At 41.2% G+C, this 17,544-nt stretch overlaps 1 protein-coding gene across 2 annotated transcripts; it reads right to left on the bottom strand.

Annotated features, from left to right (window-relative positions):
- Nucleotides 1-434: 434 nt before the first annotated feature.
- Nucleotides 435-17,220, bottom strand: UBXN4 (UBX domain protein 4). 2 transcript variants are annotated; one of them, XM_050900172.1, is made up of 13 exons: nt 17,139-17,220; nt 10,047-10,149; nt 9,150-9,178; nt 8,192-8,310; nt 7,428-7,595; nt 6,879-6,982; nt 5,237-5,291; nt 4,918-5,082; nt 3,978-4,105; nt 2,838-2,940; nt 2,357-2,488; nt 1,818-2,026; nt 435-1,067 (listed from the first exon to the last, which is right to left on the bottom strand). In XM_050900172.1, the coding sequence occupies exons 1-13, from the start codon at nt 17,218-17,220 to the stop codon at nt 929-931; spliced, it is 1,536 nt and encodes a 511-aa protein (XP_050756129.1). In that variant the 3' UTR covers nt 435-928. The 2 variants fall into 2 exon arrangements, with proteins under 2 accessions (XP_050756129.1, XP_050756128.1); XM_050900171.1 differs by having other exon boundaries at nt 6,879-6,981; nt 7,433-7,595.
- Between the last annotated feature and the right edge of the window lie 324 nt (nt 17,221-17,544).

Raw genomic sequence — 17,544 nt, 5'->3', positions numbered from 1 at the left:
TCACATTTGAATGGAGTGCAATACTTAATTAAATCTCCTTTAAACAGGAATCCGAAGCAGCAGAGAGGTCTCTAACAATGAGATGCACAGTACTTGGTGTGGGGGAGGGAAGGTTGACATCCTTTCATGTAGGAAGGCTATGACCCTTCCTCCAAAATAAAAGCTTCCAGGCTCTCGTGTTGCAGCCCCCTGCTAACAACATTTCCGTTTTATGTGGTAAAGACCCATCTTTTTTCTTCCTGTACCATAGCCTGGACCCAAAACACTGTTTCAGATGTGTTTTACCAGATTTTAATATGAACAACTCCCAAGTAAGGTCATTTAAACTGGAACAAAAAATTTGTCCGCTCTATTTTAAATTTCAGTGTATGATCCTAACTGCTTGCTTCCTTCTGACACAAGTACTTCAGAGGAACTTCACAAGAGAAGACAGTTATGTTTTCTGGAAAATAGTTTATTGAGTGCTTGGGGAATTAAAAACTACAAGGTTTTGCTTGCAGTTGCAGAAGCAAGAAAAAAGTTAAACATAAATTAGTTACCTGATTTGCTACTTATAGTGCTTCTGAAACCCTCATTTTAATCAGTCATTGCCTACCATGACCTTTATATTAATATCTGGCCCTTAAATTTATGTAGCAGAATATTTATAGATTAAAAAGTGCCTTTCTATGGCAGTAGAGTAATGATTATGAAAGCTGATGGAGATTTTCAGTGTTTTTAACTCTTTGCTTCTAGGCCTCAGCTACACCCACTCCATTTTTCTGACTTAGGTGACTTTATTCCATACTCCACTGCAGGAATAAGAATGAAGTAATTCAGTCAGTGTAAAATAAGCCCCACTTGTCCAGAAGCTTTAGTTGACTTAGATCAAATAAGAAAAGAAGGAAAAAAAAAAAAGCCAGACAGTGATTAGTGCAGTTACTCAAAACTACATTTGTTGTGTAGAATTTCCATTCCAAGTATTGTTTTCATCTTCTCCATCGTCTTGAGTCCTCAGTCTATATATTTTGCCTTCTTTTTTGAAGTCTTCCCCCCGCTTTTCCACTACTCGTTTCCTGACTGCTTGCCTAGGGTACAAATGACAGTGAGGTTTGACAGTCTCCCTGGTAATAATTACAGAAGAGAAGCGAATGCAATAAATGCAAATCATGCATCCTTCCTTCTTTTATCCCCAGTAACAGTTTTCTTCAGCCCTTTGATTCCTTGGGAAGCAATACCCAGCTGAACATTTGTCATTTAGGAGTCACAAAAACTGACAGAATCTCGTTTCCCCTGGAAAGCATCTGTCATTGAAGCGACACGTGGCTGCTTCACGTGAAATGGTTAGCAGCTCTCCTGGTACAGGGGAGATCTCATTCTCTAGGCAATACAAAACCCTAACTGTCAAAACCAGACTTCAGTTGCTTGAGTTCCTCGTACAACCACATACCATAACAAATTTGACATCTAGTTTTCCAAATTTTTATCTTCCAAACAATATCAGCTCAAGAGAAGCCCACCGTTGTAGTTACAGCTGATTTCCCTATTCATAAATGACTGCAAGACAATGCTTTTTCTACTCGGTAGTTGGGAATTGAAGCAAACAATAAGGAGCTTGCTTAATCACACATGTAAAAACCGAGAAGTCCTAGTCAGAGCTGCCATGCAGTTTACCAGCCACCAGGTTAAGCCTTTTAACCAGATGGAAGGGTGGTGGCCAGAAACTACAAGGAGAGGGCAGCAGTTACGAGACAGATACAGTTCAGTTCCCCGCTACAAGATGAAAACAGTTCTGGCAAGCAGTTTCAGAAAGGGCTGCCTTAAACAGTTTTGATTACCTGCTTTGCTCAATGCTGCTAGATGCTGAAGGATTTGAATGGTCTTGCTGATGAGCTGATCTCACATTAGGCTGGGAGGGGGGTGGACTCGTAAACAGGAAGTTGCTAATAAATCTCCAGACCGCTAAGAGGGGATAAAGTATTGTGCCCAAGAACTTCCACAGATCACCGCCTGAAGCCTGAACAACAGAAGTAGCAGGTCTTCCCGCCTGGTCATGAACACATAAAGCAAACGTGTCAGGTATTAAAGTCATGCACTTGTAGACAGAGTATTTAATCCATAATTTAGAAGCAGCTTAGCAGACCCAAGAGAACTCCTTTCGTTACACATTAGACAAATATCTATGCCACCATTTATCTGCTTCAGAAAAAGCCCTCCTCCAAATCAGTCCTGACAAAAATTAAAGTAGTTTTGCAATCTGTCTTAGACACAAAATTCAAGCCAAATATTATCATGGCCAACTAACAGCAAATATACAGCTACAGTACTGCTGTTTGCAGGAAAATGAAAAGCAAGCAAACCAAAACCCAACACCTACTGGCAGCAACACTACTGAAGCACTGGGTGCTAACTCTAGCTCCAGTAATTTCTTTCCATAATCTTCTTTGGTAAACTCCCTTCTGGGAAACATTGTCGCCAGTGAAAAATTGCCGTAAGCGTTACCAACCGTCTGTGAAAATATAAAGAAAACATTTTATTTATAACTGTTCACTTTCAAACAACTGCAGATTTGCCAGTTGAGTATACCTTGCCATATTGACCCAAGAGTTCTATATCAAACTATCAATCACCTTCATATAGATAAATGAAGGATTTTTCATATCCTACTATCTCTTACTAATGATACACTGCAGTAACACAAAGGCAGTTGGTGGCACTGGAGAAGGCTGCTACCAAAACCCTCTTCCAATAAACAAAAAGGAAAGCAGTTGATGACAACTCCACCACGATCAACAACTACTTGATGCTACACCAAGTTGTAATCAGCACGTAGCTGAGAAAACGAAACACCAATTTACCTGTGCAGCAAACTGCCTTGCTTCTTCCAGCCGTGCTTCAGATGGGAACTGGTTAGTAAAGGAAGATCCATCTGGGAGGCGGAACTGAATCCTGGCTATTGCACTGCAGGACACGTATCGGGGTCAGTCAGCATATGAACAGACAAATGCTCCTGGGGCTTTCGCTTGGTAGTATTGAAATGTGGAAGAGAGGGACAGTCATCCTACTTATGGCAGTGCAGATGGCTTGTAAGTTTGGATCCACAGTTGATAACCACCTGCTTATATCTCACAATGCATCTCCTCTGGTTTTTGTCAGAGTCCAAGACCCATCACCATTCAAACAAGGTATTTACGTTAATCATGCAAAAAATGTGAATGAAATATAAACCATATTTCTTTTGTGTGGCCTGTATTACTTTTGTTCTTTTTTCAAGAAGTTGTACTATGAGGGCACAGACATTTAAGCTGGCTCGGCAAGTAATTCTATATTCAACTAGCTATGGCCCAGCATTACTGTTTGAGTTTCAACACCAACACAGGCTGTTACTCCCGTGCTTGCCCTCTGTTCAGGGGCAGTACTAGACTCACAGGGGCTCCATAACTCCACGTAAGGTCTCTATAGGTTAGAATATTTCTTAAAACAGTCGTGTTGGGCAAAGCAGGAGACAGCTCTGACACGGACAGCTGACGAGCCCAATCAAGCCTCACTGAATCCAAGCCAATTGCGCACCCAGCCAAACAGCCGGGTCGGCACCACGCTCCCCAGCGCAGTTCTGACATTATCTAGTCATCCTGTCCAGTCATTATCTAGGACTTTCTCACCTTATCTAGTTCCCCACCTAGCCCCATTACATGTGGTATTTAAATCAAAGATCAGACAGAAAAAGCTCTTATGTAACTAAAATAACACACAAGGAAAGGTGGTTAGTGTTTCATAATCAGGAATGTCAAAAGGTTGAAAGTTATCAAAGAACATAATATTCATGTAAATAGCTACAAACAAATATTATAAAAGAAAGCCAACTTTTTATGTCACTATTTAAACAGTTCAACGTGGCATCAATTAATAGATTAGGATATATATTAAATCTCTTAAAAGTTCAAGTTTCTTTACCTCTCTCCCCAAAAATATACACTTCTTTCTCTACAGCAACTCACCTTCGCTCCTTTTGAGATGCTTCTTTTCTGGCCTCTATTTCAGCCTGTTTAGCCTGAAGAGCGGCAGCTTTTGCAGCTTCTGCTTCTTCCTTCGATTTTGCAAAACGAGCTGCTCTCTCAGCACGATCCTGTGAAAGGACCAAACAGAAACCTTAATTTTAACATAAGTTGTAGCTTAATACTCATTAAAACAGAGAGCTACGATCTGTACTCAGCACTCAACTACGCAGATATAAGCAGGCCATATGGAGAAAAGACAGTAGTGCTGCAAAGAATTCACTGCCAAACCGCACAATCTGATGTCATTAGCCAAGGTGACACACTGTTCAATGAGTCACTTCATGCAAATAGCTGTTAATAGATGATCTTCCCATGCAAGTTTAACACTCCAGTGAAGATAAAGGGAAAAAATCTTATGACAAGTTACATGATTACAGTTCTAAGTGTTCTAGGCCAAAACCTAATAATGAGGAGGGATTTCAATTGTTACAAACTGTTTACATCCATATACGTACACACGAATATACAAACTTAGAAAATAATCCCCACCACCATTTTGAGATGAGTGTTCTTCTGCATGTTCCACAATTAAATATTCCCTGTGCTTCTGTTCCAGAACTATGCTTGAATTGCAATTATTTTTATGTTTAAATGATAATTCTTGACTGGACTCAAGCAATACGACAGAAAAGTTGGTATGTTTGTCCAGATAGAAAAGATCTTCATGAATATGAAAGCAGAAGCTTCATTTTATACACAGGAAATGCTACATAAACCCCAAACACACAAATTGTAACAAATACAAGGCCACAGGATTCCAAACAGAAAAACGGACAATCTTTCGAAGGTTCACCGAATGAGAAAATGTATCCTTTTAGTACACCGGTGGCCCTTGTGAGAGAGAGAAGCAGCAAGCTATCTTCCAAAATGAAAAATTTACCATTGCAATCTGTTGTCTTATACGCTCTCTAGCAGCCTTCTCTTCTGCCTTTTCTCTGTTCCTTTCCTCTAACATACGTTTTGTCAATTCTTCTTCCTGTCGTCTTTTGTACTCCAACATTTCTTTACCAGTTTTTCTCCGTTCAATTTCTTTCTTAATTTCTTTCTGAATAAACAACAGACACATAAAAGTTGGACCACGAAATTGCCTTGGACAAGAGTAAGACAAGACTGAAGTACATCTGTTTAAAAAGGAATTAAGCATTTATACAAATAAGGGTATAAAAAAAATTGCAAGCGGTTCTACATTTTTGTGTTACCTGTTCTTCTTCTTTCCTTTTCTCTTCTCGTCTTTCTTCAAGCTTTTTTGTTATTCTAAATTTAAGAATGAAGTGAAAAGTCTTAAAATTGCAGTATCTGTTATTAACATTTAAAATTTTAATGAAGCATTTGCAAACACTCGCAGAAGAACGGAACACATGAAAATGAACATGAACTGTAACACAGTGCTACTACCTAGTGTAACAGTAACGATTCATTCACACACGGGTGTACCATCCATAAAAAGATGAGGTGGCGATTCACCACCGAGTTTCCAACTTTTAATGGAGTTCTAACATATTCCTTCTGTCCTTTTCCGCTCAGTAAATGAAGAATCTTACATCTTACTGTTGAACCAACTTGTAAGACATAAAATAAGCAAATACTATTTATGATCTGTGGTAACAGAAACACTAAAACTCAATCTCTTCTTAGCTATTTAAGCCATCTGGTTTCTTCTGCACATCACTTCCTAAAACAGAAAGCAATATATAGCACTGACATAGATGCACATGCATCTGCCTCACCTATCCAGAAAGGTGCCTTAGAATAAGGATTGACTTAAAAAACCATAGTAATTTACAACATATTTTAAGTCTGGGGAAAGGGCAGGCATGAACAAACAACATGACAAGTCAGATAATCAGAAAAATTTTGCTTGTATGGTAGCTGTTTTGCTTTTTAAAAAAGAACATGGTAATTACCATAGAGCTTTGCCTGTTTTCCCCTGAAAGGAGTGCTGTAGATATATGCAAATATGGTATAATTTAAGATTAATGTGTATTTTAAAAAAGAACTTTGGTATTTATAGTAAAATGCTGACTGCATTTTCTTATAAGTAAAAATTATACTTATTGTCCAACATTTTTCAAAGAAAACTGAAATTAAATGTGAAAAAGTTTTAAAATGTATTTTAGCAGTGTAAATAATCCTATTTACTAAGTATGTGTTACTGGTTTTAGGTAGGATATTACAAATAGTATCAGTCTTACAGATGCTAAAAAACAACTTTATACACTAAATCTTGTACTTAAAAACAATCAATGTAATGAATGAACCATGTACTGAACCAGATGCTTCTGGTCACCATACTTTAAAATACTAGAACTAGCATTGCTCATCAGACCTCATTACTGTTCACTGATCAGAAGAAGAGTCTCAGAATAGGATTCCTCTGGCTTTTTCAATATGCCTAGACTACAAACAGTCATCAAATAGACAAGAAGAAAAAGAAAAAAGATGGTATCTCTATACAAAACATAGGTTAGCACTTTATCACCCCAGTTTCAAGTGCTTTCAGTTCAATGTTTTAACTCGTTCAAAAATTTGCAGCAAACATATTGTCTGTACTCAAGTTATATCAAAGGTGAACATTTGTAGTTTTCCAGATTACCTCTTTCTTTCAGAGTACGTGAAAAATGAGATTAATTTAAAAGCTGTTTTTGTATCAACCCTAGTATTGTCACATACATCTAAACAAAAATAAGACCACATAAATGGTTGCCAGATAACAGAATGAGCACCATAATCCTGTAATTAAGCCTGTTTGTTCAAAAAAACCCACCAAAACCAAACCCACAACACAACTGCCTCCTGAGAAACAAATACAATACACTAGGAAGTCTGCAAAAGAAGACTTACCTTTCTACTTTGAGTGTAAGATCATTCACAGGCTGAGCATCACTGACGTGTTCATCTAAAGAATTAGTTGCTTCCTGGTTTGCTTGACCTGAATTTGCTCCATCTTCAAGTGATTTACAAGAAAGTAACACATAAGAGAAAAATAAGAGGTGTATTTCTTATAAAAAATGATTATGCTCATTGTTAGCCATAATTCACAGCAACTAGGGTAACTTAAGGACATATGATGTTCTGCTATTTAGACTTCCCCCCCGCCCCAACAATTTGGTTTCAGGTTACTAACCTGGAGAAACTTTTTAAATTGAATCCTATTTCAAGAAAGCGTACACAATTCTTATTGTATTATAAACCATAGATTTCTCACTTATTAAAACCGAGCAGAATGAGAAGTTAGTCTTCCTTCTAGACTTGCAAGAAGCATTCTGGGATACCCAAGTTTTTCCTCGACAAGTCCACTCAATATATTGCCTTTCTTGTACCATCATATAACAACTTCAGAAAAGGAAAACTATTTCAAAAGCAAATTAGCTAGCATTTGTGTAAAAATACATTACCAGCAGAAGGTCTTATTGTCTCAGACATAACAGACTCAGGAGAGTCACAAAACTCTACTGCTCTGGATTGTGTATTTTCTGGAGCACCATCAGACTGAGAGGAGGGACAGGGAGCAGATGATTGACTTCCATTTTCCAAAGGCTCCCCTTTTACTGTGTGCATCTAAGAAATTGGGGAAAAAAAAAGCTGAGACTATGAAACTTCAAATATTTTCCACAGGTTCAAAGGTCAAGACTAAACTATTTTTGGAGAATCAGTCCTATTTAAAACATAAAACTAAAATTATCACATATTGTTGAGTGTGATTCAATCACACATTTCATAGTTTTTCCTAATTTTAGTCTTACACTTGAAGTCAAAGTGATAAAACTATCTACATTTATATTATGTTCCATAGCATAATTTTATAAATCCACATTACAAGACAGTATTGCAAAACCACGTATGAACTTTACTGAAAGAGTAATCAGCACGTCATTCCCGTTTAGAGTTCTTGACATTTCTTCAATACTGTAGGTGTTACAGATATCTAAACCAATCTGTGAAACAAAAAAACCATGTAGCACTTTTGCAAAGTGCTTTCCAACCTGTTCAATTTGTGTACTGATTTTAAGTTTGCAGATTGTTGTTGGAAGGATATAGAACCAATAATTCATAATTCCCCAAGGCACATGCTAAGGGCCAGGGACATCTCTTGTCTTGAGCATGTGAGCACACCCAGCTCAATCTGAAAGATCCAGCCTGCCAGCAAGCGTTACCTGTTTAACTTTATGGATTCTGGTAACAAGCTCTTCGACAGAAACACTGCCAGCAATTACTTCCAAAGGGATTCCATTGTCTCCTATAAAAAAACTCGATGGAACACACACTACAGGATCTGCACAGAAACAGTTAAGGGCAACAAACGACAAAAGTTTATAAAGTAACTTTAAAAGTAAAAGCAGAAGTCCTTCCTACAGAACCTTCTAGCCCAATACCCTATCTCCACCTGGCCGCCAGTAGTCACTGCCAAGGGAGGAAGAAAAAAGACACTAACAAAAATGCTGGAAAACAGTACATACAACTGATTAGTACTTCTTCTTTTATTTGAAATAGTTTAAGCCAAAATATTTTTCTCCACACACATGTATCCAACAACTGCTTATGCTTCGACTTCAAAGATTTTGGTTTAGTATGAGACAACATCTTATGCAGACAATAATGAATTCTTTACAGTATTAAGAAAAACCAAGTTAAGGTACCGAATTCCCTTCCTCAGCATCATACAGAATTCCTGAGCTATATGCAGCAACCTACTTAAGGTAGGCAGATGTTTACCTAACTTCATCCCTGTGTATCTGATAGAACCCAATCCACTACTTGTTCTTCCTCCTCTGTAACTCTGAACTCCAGCTGGTAATGTAAAGAATTACTTATTTGTTTTCTAATGCTGATTAGTAATACCAATGGGTTATTTTATTTACATAAAGCTTTGGATAATTTTCTATTTGGAGAATTACATAGGATTAACATTAAAAAAAACCCCAACTTGTTCACCTGACGGTAAGTTGAATACATAGATGGTATCTTTTAACTACATAGTTTATCACATATTTTTTTGCCATAAGTATTTTTAATAATGTTGCTTGTACATATTTCTCTTAAGAACAGTATTAACTTGTAAAAGGCAATTATCTGTAATCATAATATAGCATCTATACTGATCTCAAAGGATACAAATTTGAGAAAACTGCAGGCATGCTTCACTGTTTAAAAGAAAAGATTTGTTTAGGAGGAGCAATCACTTTGCAACAACTTTAGATTAAGTCTTTCATCATAAAAATAACTGTCCTACTACCACACACAAAACTATTTAAATACTTGAGAGAACACTAAAAGCAAATCTGCATTGCATCTTCTCATTGACATTTTGCATAAGTGTTGACATGGTGACAATTCCTGGTTATCACAGTTGACTACATAAGATTTAGGAAACAGTGCTAAGAAGCAATTCAGGAAAGAGAATCTGGTCTATTGAGTGCAAATAATATAGTAAGTCTAATAAAAGTCTATAGAGCATTTCAAAATAATACCATTTTTGGAAATGTCAATGCACTTTCTGCACATGGACTGGAACACTTATACATAACAAAAATAGTTGAGTAGTTTACCGAGGAACTTCAATGCTTCTCTATTCTATCTGTTACAATAGAGACAAACACATTTTCTCTGGGGCTTTACAGATTTTTATCTTTGTGAATTCATGAGTTTTTAAATTTGTTATGTAACTTGGCAAATCAAGAACTGCCTCAAGAGTACTTGCATTTTGATTCCAGCTTTTTTACATAACTTTTGTGTCTCTTCCTGTTGAAAAAGGACAACCTCAAGCATTCTTTTACTAGTACTGAAATACAGTCCAAAATACACGACAAATATTCTGCAGAACACAACAGTAAATTTGGAAATTTGGAATTTTCTCAGGCTCTAGTGGCTTCAGGAGTGCTGAACTCACTTGTGTTCTGGAACCTTGTATTTAGAATACCTCCAAATCAGGGCAAGGACTTCAAAAGCCTCTTACTCTCATCATCATCAATGAAAGACTGTATAAGAGACAGAATTAGAATAGGATCAAACCTTTTGGTGTCGATTTTAATAGCAACAAAACCATCTGAGGCAGCTTCAGTCACCTTCTCATCTTCCCACCTTGCAGCCATCTCAGTAGATTGTTCATCCTCACCTGCAAGATACAGCACACGTGTGAAACTAAACACACCACAAATTACTGTCTCTGGTCTGATTTCAGCTTTGCTTCAATTGCTTGAAATCACCTTTGAAAGACACTCCCATGGTTATTTTCAAGTCAGTTCATCTTTTTTTTTTTTTTTATAATCTGGAGACAATTCACTTAAGCTGATTTGCCTGGCTAACATGCCAAAAACCTAACATACCAGAAATCCTCCCAAGCCAGCAAGCACGTAGCTTTCGCAGTCATTTAACTGCATGGTGAGCTGGTCCAAGGGAGCAGAAGGGGCTGGACCACACAGACGAGAGAGAGAGAGGAACTGCAGGTGATGGCAAGTCCGAAGATTGGCTTGATTGCATCATCTAGTTGCACAACTACCAAAGGACCTCATTTTCATGTTACAGTGTGTATGCTTACGCTTTAGTGTTTTGCTTCAGTATACTCTCATAATATGCAAGGAGATCCCACAGCAGAGAGGGAACCATTGCTTCTCCCTGACATTAAGCTTGACCTAACATGCTAAAACTATCCACTGCTTACCCCTCATTATAAATTTAATTACATATTGGTACACCAGCTGCTAATAGGTAAAACTGTATTTTCCACTCCTTGTAAATACCTAATTCAGCAGACAAGGTTTCACAGTTTGATGGTGTTAAAAAAACCCCACAAACCAAGAAACATTTTATTCGCAGGATTATTTGTAATTTAGTTTTGTATTCCAGTTCCTGACATCAACAGTAACAGCAGGAGGGGAGGCAAAGGAGTGAGGAGCAGAGAGGAACAAGAATAACAGTAGAAGAGGAGCTACTTAAGTAAGGGAAACAGAAAAGGTGCTCTGGGGCCACAGATTCAGAAGTGTTATTTTAGTCAGATGAAACATGTCAATCATACATTTATCTTCCAAAGCACCAGTTTAGTGAGGATGTGGGTTAATAAACAGATTCCAACGAATATTAACCATCTCTCAAGAAGTACACTGGCCTGCAACCATTTGTTTATCTTCAATCTGTATTACTTCCTAGCAGCTTGGAATCGACTATACTCTTGATGAAGAATTTGAGTCACAAGTACAGAAGTATAGTAGTCCATTATTCAATGACAACAACAAACCATTTGTTTGTTTCATCCCAGTTGCCATTTCATGCAGTATTTTTTACTTGTTAAAGATCAGGAGTTATATGTGGAGTCCCCTGGTGAAGCACCACTGCCTTAAGGCCATGACTGTCTGGCCACAATGCTTCTCAGAGAGACATGTATCAAAAACACACCGATTTTGGAAAAGTGTTTTCCAACCATATGTATTGATCTTTCCCTGGAAGTATTGAGGCAAATCAGAAAGAATTCATCTCTATTATTATTCTACATAAGCAAGTAAGTACTTAGGATATTTTATGTAGGAACCTTTCCTCTTCCTTTAACTGCAGTACTCTCAACTGTGGTCAAGGGATGCAGCTGTTCTGTCAAGAGCAGTTCAGCCTCCACCCCCATTTCCAAATGCTCGGACAGCTGCTTCACCACACAATTTTTCAAAAGGACACGTGCTCATCTGATTAGGCCACTAAAAATATCTAAATACTTGCCTAACACTAACTTTTCTATACAAACAACTGCTGTAGAAAAAGAATGCTGAAAGACACAAACAGGTCAGAGACTGTTCACAGTACAGTCTCTGAGAGATGTGACCCATGAATGAAAATGCTGATAACTCACATTTTATAAAGCTTTATGCCATGAAGCACAGTTTAATGTTGCGACTACTCACAGAATAGTTGCTTATTCTCACACATCTTTTTGTTTTGATAACCCTTTCTCATTTGGGGGTTAAAGTTCATTTATTACAGTTCTGTAGTAGCAATTATATCCTGAAATGAAAACTGCCAGGTTACAGGAAAAGCATCAGAAAAGTCAAGAGGTCAAGCTGAACAAAACTTGACAGAATTCATAATTCTGCTAAACACTTAGCTATCGCAACCGCCTCAGAATTCTAGATCCCAAGACTCTCAGATTTCTTACGTTTCTCAAACAAAAGTATCGCTTTATTTCACTTAGCGGAAAGACCTGTACACAATTCGCAGTCACACTTGCTCATCTCCTACATTTGGTCAGGTAAACTTAGATACCTACATAGGGAAAACGTATCCATCATTTCTCAAGTGATTCAGATAATTGGAAGAGACTCTTTTTCTGCAATGATTTATTTCCTGTACGAGGAACTTATTCAAAACCATCACAGGTTGTCAAAGGACTTTAATTCCCCTACTCCTCAGCACACAGTCATCAGGGAAAAGTGTCTTCCTTTCAGAAGAGAGAGAAGCCCAGCTGACTTCTCAATGTCCAACATTTCGTAACTACTCAGTAAGAGTAAGGAGTGCCCATTCTGGAAATGACAGAAAGCTAGGACATTAAGCTGTTCACCTCCTCCTCCTTTGTGTCATTTCACATATTTAACTTGAAAAAGTGCTTTCATACAGCTTGGCTACAAAATACTAACAAATAGCTTGTTGATTGCAAATCAGTGCTTTGTAAAAAGATAAATCTAAAAATAAAGTTATGAACAAAGGAAGGAGTATTTCTACAAATGTTACCAAAAAGAAACACAAACATTTTAGCTTGAAGTTTTTTCTTTTCTCCCCCCTTCATTTTTTCACTTCTGAAAAGCACTTTTCATGAGTGGCCTGGTATTTTTATGATCAGAACATGTCTAACTTTTGGAAAGAATAATCTTACCTCCTCTGTTGCACTTGAGGTGTTTATCTGAGGGGGTTTCATATCAAGTGAACAATTAACTTTACATTAATAACTCAAATAATGAGCAGAGTTTTTTAACTCTGCAGGCTAGAAAATCACATGCAGAACAGCTACCAACAAGATACCAGAGACATTCACCAGACCTGTTTCAGTATCAGGAATACTTCTTCCCTGTGCAGCAGCAGAACCTACTAGCAATTATTTGATGCCACAAAGTAACTCACCTGGTCCCCAAACACAACTTCCTTGCTTTGTGTGTACAGGAGCCTCTAATCTAACATCTCACCTTAATATTTAAAATCAGTTTTGTACGGCAGACACGCTTCACCTCATGCTCCCTGGAGAGTATGGAGCAACCCCTTTTATTGCAACTGTGAATTCAACAGGATCTTTAATACGCTTACACAACTGCATCACCAGAATATGCCTGAAGGTTTTAAAAACTGACCTAAAAAAATGTAGGCTTATAGCTGCAAACAAAAATGTTACAGAAAAAAACCTGGTTGAACAACATGCAATTGCAGTCACAAACACCACCTCATTGTTAAGATAAATAGCCACATTATTCCTTGCTTGACTGGAAAATATTCTAGAATCAGAAAGAATAATCCAGTTCTTCATTTTCTAGTGCTTGTTCAGAGAAGCGCAGTGAAGAGGGAGAAAGGGACAGACAGATGGTAGCAGAAACCGAACAGAGATGGACCTACCAGAATTCAGTAATTTTTGTCAAGGCTGTATCTAATACCTATCCTGCACAGTGGCCACCCTAAAATTACAGTTAATTTATATTTTCCGTTTCTCTCACTAATTTTTTTCCTTTATTAATTTTTTGTCCCCACATACACTATCGGACAAAGTGTACAAAACAGAAACCCTGAACACTGCTGAAAGCATGTTTTCCTGCTCAGAAAGCTGCTTTCAAATGCTTGTCTCCGGTGTCTATGGGCAAGCGTGTAGTGCGAAGACTCAAAGCTACCATCGCTACCAACTGTGCGGTTTTAAACATGGATCTACCCAACTAACAAACTCAATCACTGCTAGCATAAAAATAGACTATTCTTTCAGCACTCGGCATCCTTCAAACACACTTGCTTCCACACGTGGTGAGAAAGTATGTTCTTGAGCTTCCCAATTCCCTTTCCCAGCAGGCATAACAGAACTGCTTCGCGATCAGCTCCATCACAGGTCAGCTGCCCTGATCCCACCGTTGCTAGCGTAGACCAGAACTCGGCAGAACTCTCCGACACTTTCATTTTGGAGATATGCCGGCCCTAAGTAACACTCGCCCTTTTTCAGGGCTCATAAGAACAAACAAAACAATACAAATCAAATCCTTACAGCATACTACAATGTCAAAACTCGGTTACATCCCTGCAATCATAAATTTATGTCCACTCTGTATATCTACATATTCCTATATCCACCTGGTCAACATCCACATCTAAAAGAAATGGCCAGTTTTGTGTACAATTTTAGTTTCATAAAAAATATTGGAAATAAGTTACAAAGTGCATTTCTCAACCCCTGATACACATGTATCAAGTTCAAAATACTCATAGGTACTGAATTACTATTAAAAAAATCTTTGTGGTGGGTTAACTTTGGCTGGATGCCAGGTGCCCACCAAAGCCGCTCTATCACTCCCCTCCTCAACAGGGGAGAAAAATAAGACAAAAGGCTCGTGGGTTGAGACAAGGACAGGGAGATCACTCACCAATTACTGTCATGGGCAAAACAGACTTGACTTGGGGAAATTTAATTTATTGCCAATCAAAAGTCAGAGTAGTATCATGAGAAATAAAAACAAATCTTAAAAAAAACACCTTCCCCCCACCCCCTCCCTTCTTCCCAGGCTTAACTTTACTCCCGAGTTCCTCTACCTCTTCCGCCTGAGCAGCGCAGGGGGACGGGGAATGGGGGTTTGGGTCAGTTCATCACACGTCTCTGCCGCTCCATCCTCCTCAGGGGGAGGACTCCTCACACTCTTCCCCCGCTCCAGCGTGGGGTCCCTCCCACGGGAGACAGTCCTCCACGAACTTCTCCAACGTGAGTCCTTCCCACGGGCTACAGTTCTTCACGAACTGCTCCAGCGTGGGTCCCTTCCATGGGGCGCAGTCCTTCAGGAACAGACTGCTCCAGCGTGGGTCCCCCGCAGGGTCACAACTCCTGCCAGCAAACCTGCTCCAGCCTGGGCTCCTCTCTCCACGGGGCCACAGGTCCTGCCAGGAGCCTGCTCCAGCGCGGGCTTCCCACGGGGTCACAGCGTCCTTCGGGCATCCCCCTGCTCCGGCGTGGGGTCCTCCAGGGGCTGCAGGTGGATATCTGCTCCACCATGGACCTCCATGGGCTGCAGGGGGACAGCCTGCCTCACCATGGTCTTCCTCAGGGGCTGCAGGGGAATCTCTGCTCCGGCGCCTGGAGCACCTCCTCCCCCTCCTTCTTCACTGACCTGGGTGTCTGCAGAGTTGTTTCGCTCACATATTCTCACTCCTCTCTCCGGCTGCAATTGCTGTTGGTGTTGTGCAGGTTTTTTCCCCCCTTCTTAAATATGCTATTACAGAGGTGCTACCACTGTCACTGGCTCAGCTTTGGCCAGTGGTGGGTCTGTCTTGGAGCCGGCTGGCACTGACTCTATGGGACATAGGGGAAGCTTCTAGCATCTTCTCACAGAAGCCACCCCTGTACCCCCCTCCCGCTACCAAAACCTTGCCACACAAACCCAATACAAAGCATTTGAAACATCCAAGAAATTTAGTAGAAAACTTCTAACCCTGAGTAGGGAGTCAGGTGGAAGTTCAGCCTTTACACAAATCATATCACATTATATTTCACGGGTGAAGATGTCAAGTGTTGCAAAACACCTGTGTCAGGAAGTTTCTTGTTGTTTACCACCTGGCTTTCCATTTAATTTTATACAACAGGCTATGATCATCTCATTATTGACTATGAAGGCAGAGAGCTACCAGGTAGGCGCTGTAGGTAAACACACTAAAGTATGTTTATGAGAAAAAGAAAAAAAAAGTCCAATGGTAAAAGGCTTTCACATCATAGCACCCACTTGCCATCATGATTTGTGGGCTTTAAAATGCTGCCTTAAAGTCTGCATACACTACCCCATCCTTTCCTCCAACACCAACACAGCATGTTGTGGGCTGAGAAGATCTTGACTTCTAGCAGTATGTTTAATATCCAGTAGAAGATGCTGTTCTCCAAGTATAAGGAGAGTTGTGTCAACAAAGGAACTTAACCACACTTTTCTGTTCACATCCCCTTTGGGAGTGAACTTCTCCTTGAAGCTAAGCAAAGCCCACGGTTCAATAATTCTTAAGGGAACAACACTAGTCACACATTTAGCGTGGTTGTTTTTTCATGAGGCATCGGAAAAAACTTCAAGCCAGAAGCACTTAAGGCTTTGTAAAAACAAAAGAAACAAGACACACAGAAAACCACAAGAAGCTGAAGAGTCCATCTAATGTCTCCTTTCTCTTCACCTATCCTCATTTTTCCAGACAGAAAGGCAATGCACACAAAGACAAAGTGAGTTTCTATAGGTTTCAATTACCATTCAGTTACAGAACAGTATAGGGAACTCAAAAGAAAAAGGACACTGTACACAAACAGCTAAGGAAGCTACAGCAGTAAGAACTGAATGCAGGCTTATGCAAGGATATAACGAAGGGAAAAGCAAAACATCGAAACAACTAATTTCACTGCCCTAGAACAGATATACCACAACAAGGGCAAGGCCAGGGGGCTGGGACACCTCTACAGCAGGCCACGCACGGCCGGGCCGGGCAGCAGGGACTCGTACTGACACAGCAGAAATCACCGCACGGCGGGAGGGGGAGGCGGGGAAGCAACAGCTGGCGAAGGCGCTGCGGAGCCTCCGGCAAGCTCCGCCCGGGGGCGAGCGAACGAGCAGCGCCGGCCGACAGGGCCGCGGCCGGGCTGGGCCCACCCGACGGGGAAGGCTGCGGGCAGCGGCGGCACCCCCCGAGGCAGCGGGCGGGCCGGGAACCGCGCTCGACTCGGGCGCCGCCGGAGCCTGGGGCCGTCCCGGCCGGCCTCAGGGACGGCACCGCAGCCCAGAGGCCTGCCTGAGCGGCGGCTGCTCCCGGCCGCCTCCGCAGCCGGCGGCGACGCGGCCGCAGGCGCTGTGTCAGTGCGGGGGCGAGAAGGGCCCGGCGCCCAGCACCGCCCCCCCCCCCCCCGCCCGCCCGCCCGCCCCGTACCTGACACGAACACGACGAAGACCGAGCTCCGCTGCTTGGCGGCGGCGATGGCGGCCGGGATGGAGCCGCCGAACCACATCATGGTGCCGCCGGCCCCGGCCGCTCCGAGCCGCCGCCAGGCGCATGCGCCGCCGCCGCCGCCGCACCAACGGCTGGTCGCGCGCGTGCGCCGGCGGCCGCGGCCCGGCGTCGCCTTCTGATTGGCGGCTGCGCGCGGCGCGCGCCCGCCCTCGGCCGCGCGCGGCGTGGCGGCGGATTCGCTTCGGCCGGGCGCCATCTTGGCGGCTTGGTGCCTCGCGTGTTTCCACGCCAGTGCCTCGCCCCTGAGCTGTGTCCCGCCGTAAAATGGCTGAGGCAGGCTCGGGGCAGCTGCGAGGACAAAGGGGCTCACACAGCCAAGGTGCGG

This window comes from Gymnogyps californianus, chromosome 7 (genome assembly GCF_018139145.2).
Source record: "Gymnogyps californianus isolate 813 chromosome 7, ASM1813914v2, whole genome shotgun sequence".
NCBI lineage: Eukaryota > Metazoa > Chordata > Aves > Accipitriformes > Cathartidae > Gymnogyps > Gymnogyps californianus.
Note: the sequence above shows the minus strand (reverse complement) of the source record. Positions and strands in the feature narration are given on the sequence as shown.

What these genes read in the sequence shown, in the direction of transcription:
- UBXN4 (XM_050900172.1), bottom strand. Translation starts at nt 17,220, where the DNA reads ATGATGTGGTTCGGCGGCTCCATCCCGGCCGCCATCGCCGCCGCCAAG. An exon ending in CTTCGTCGTGTTCGTGTCAG is followed by an intron (nt 10,150 to 17,138) that starts GTACGGGGCGGG and finishes TGTATCTTGCAG; the next exon opens with GTGAGGATGAACAATCTACT. An exon ending in CTTCAGTAGTGTTGCTGCCA is followed by an intron (nt 2,027 to 2,356) that starts GTAGGTGTTGGG and finishes GTTCATGACCAG; the next exon opens with GCGGGAAGACCTGCTACTTC.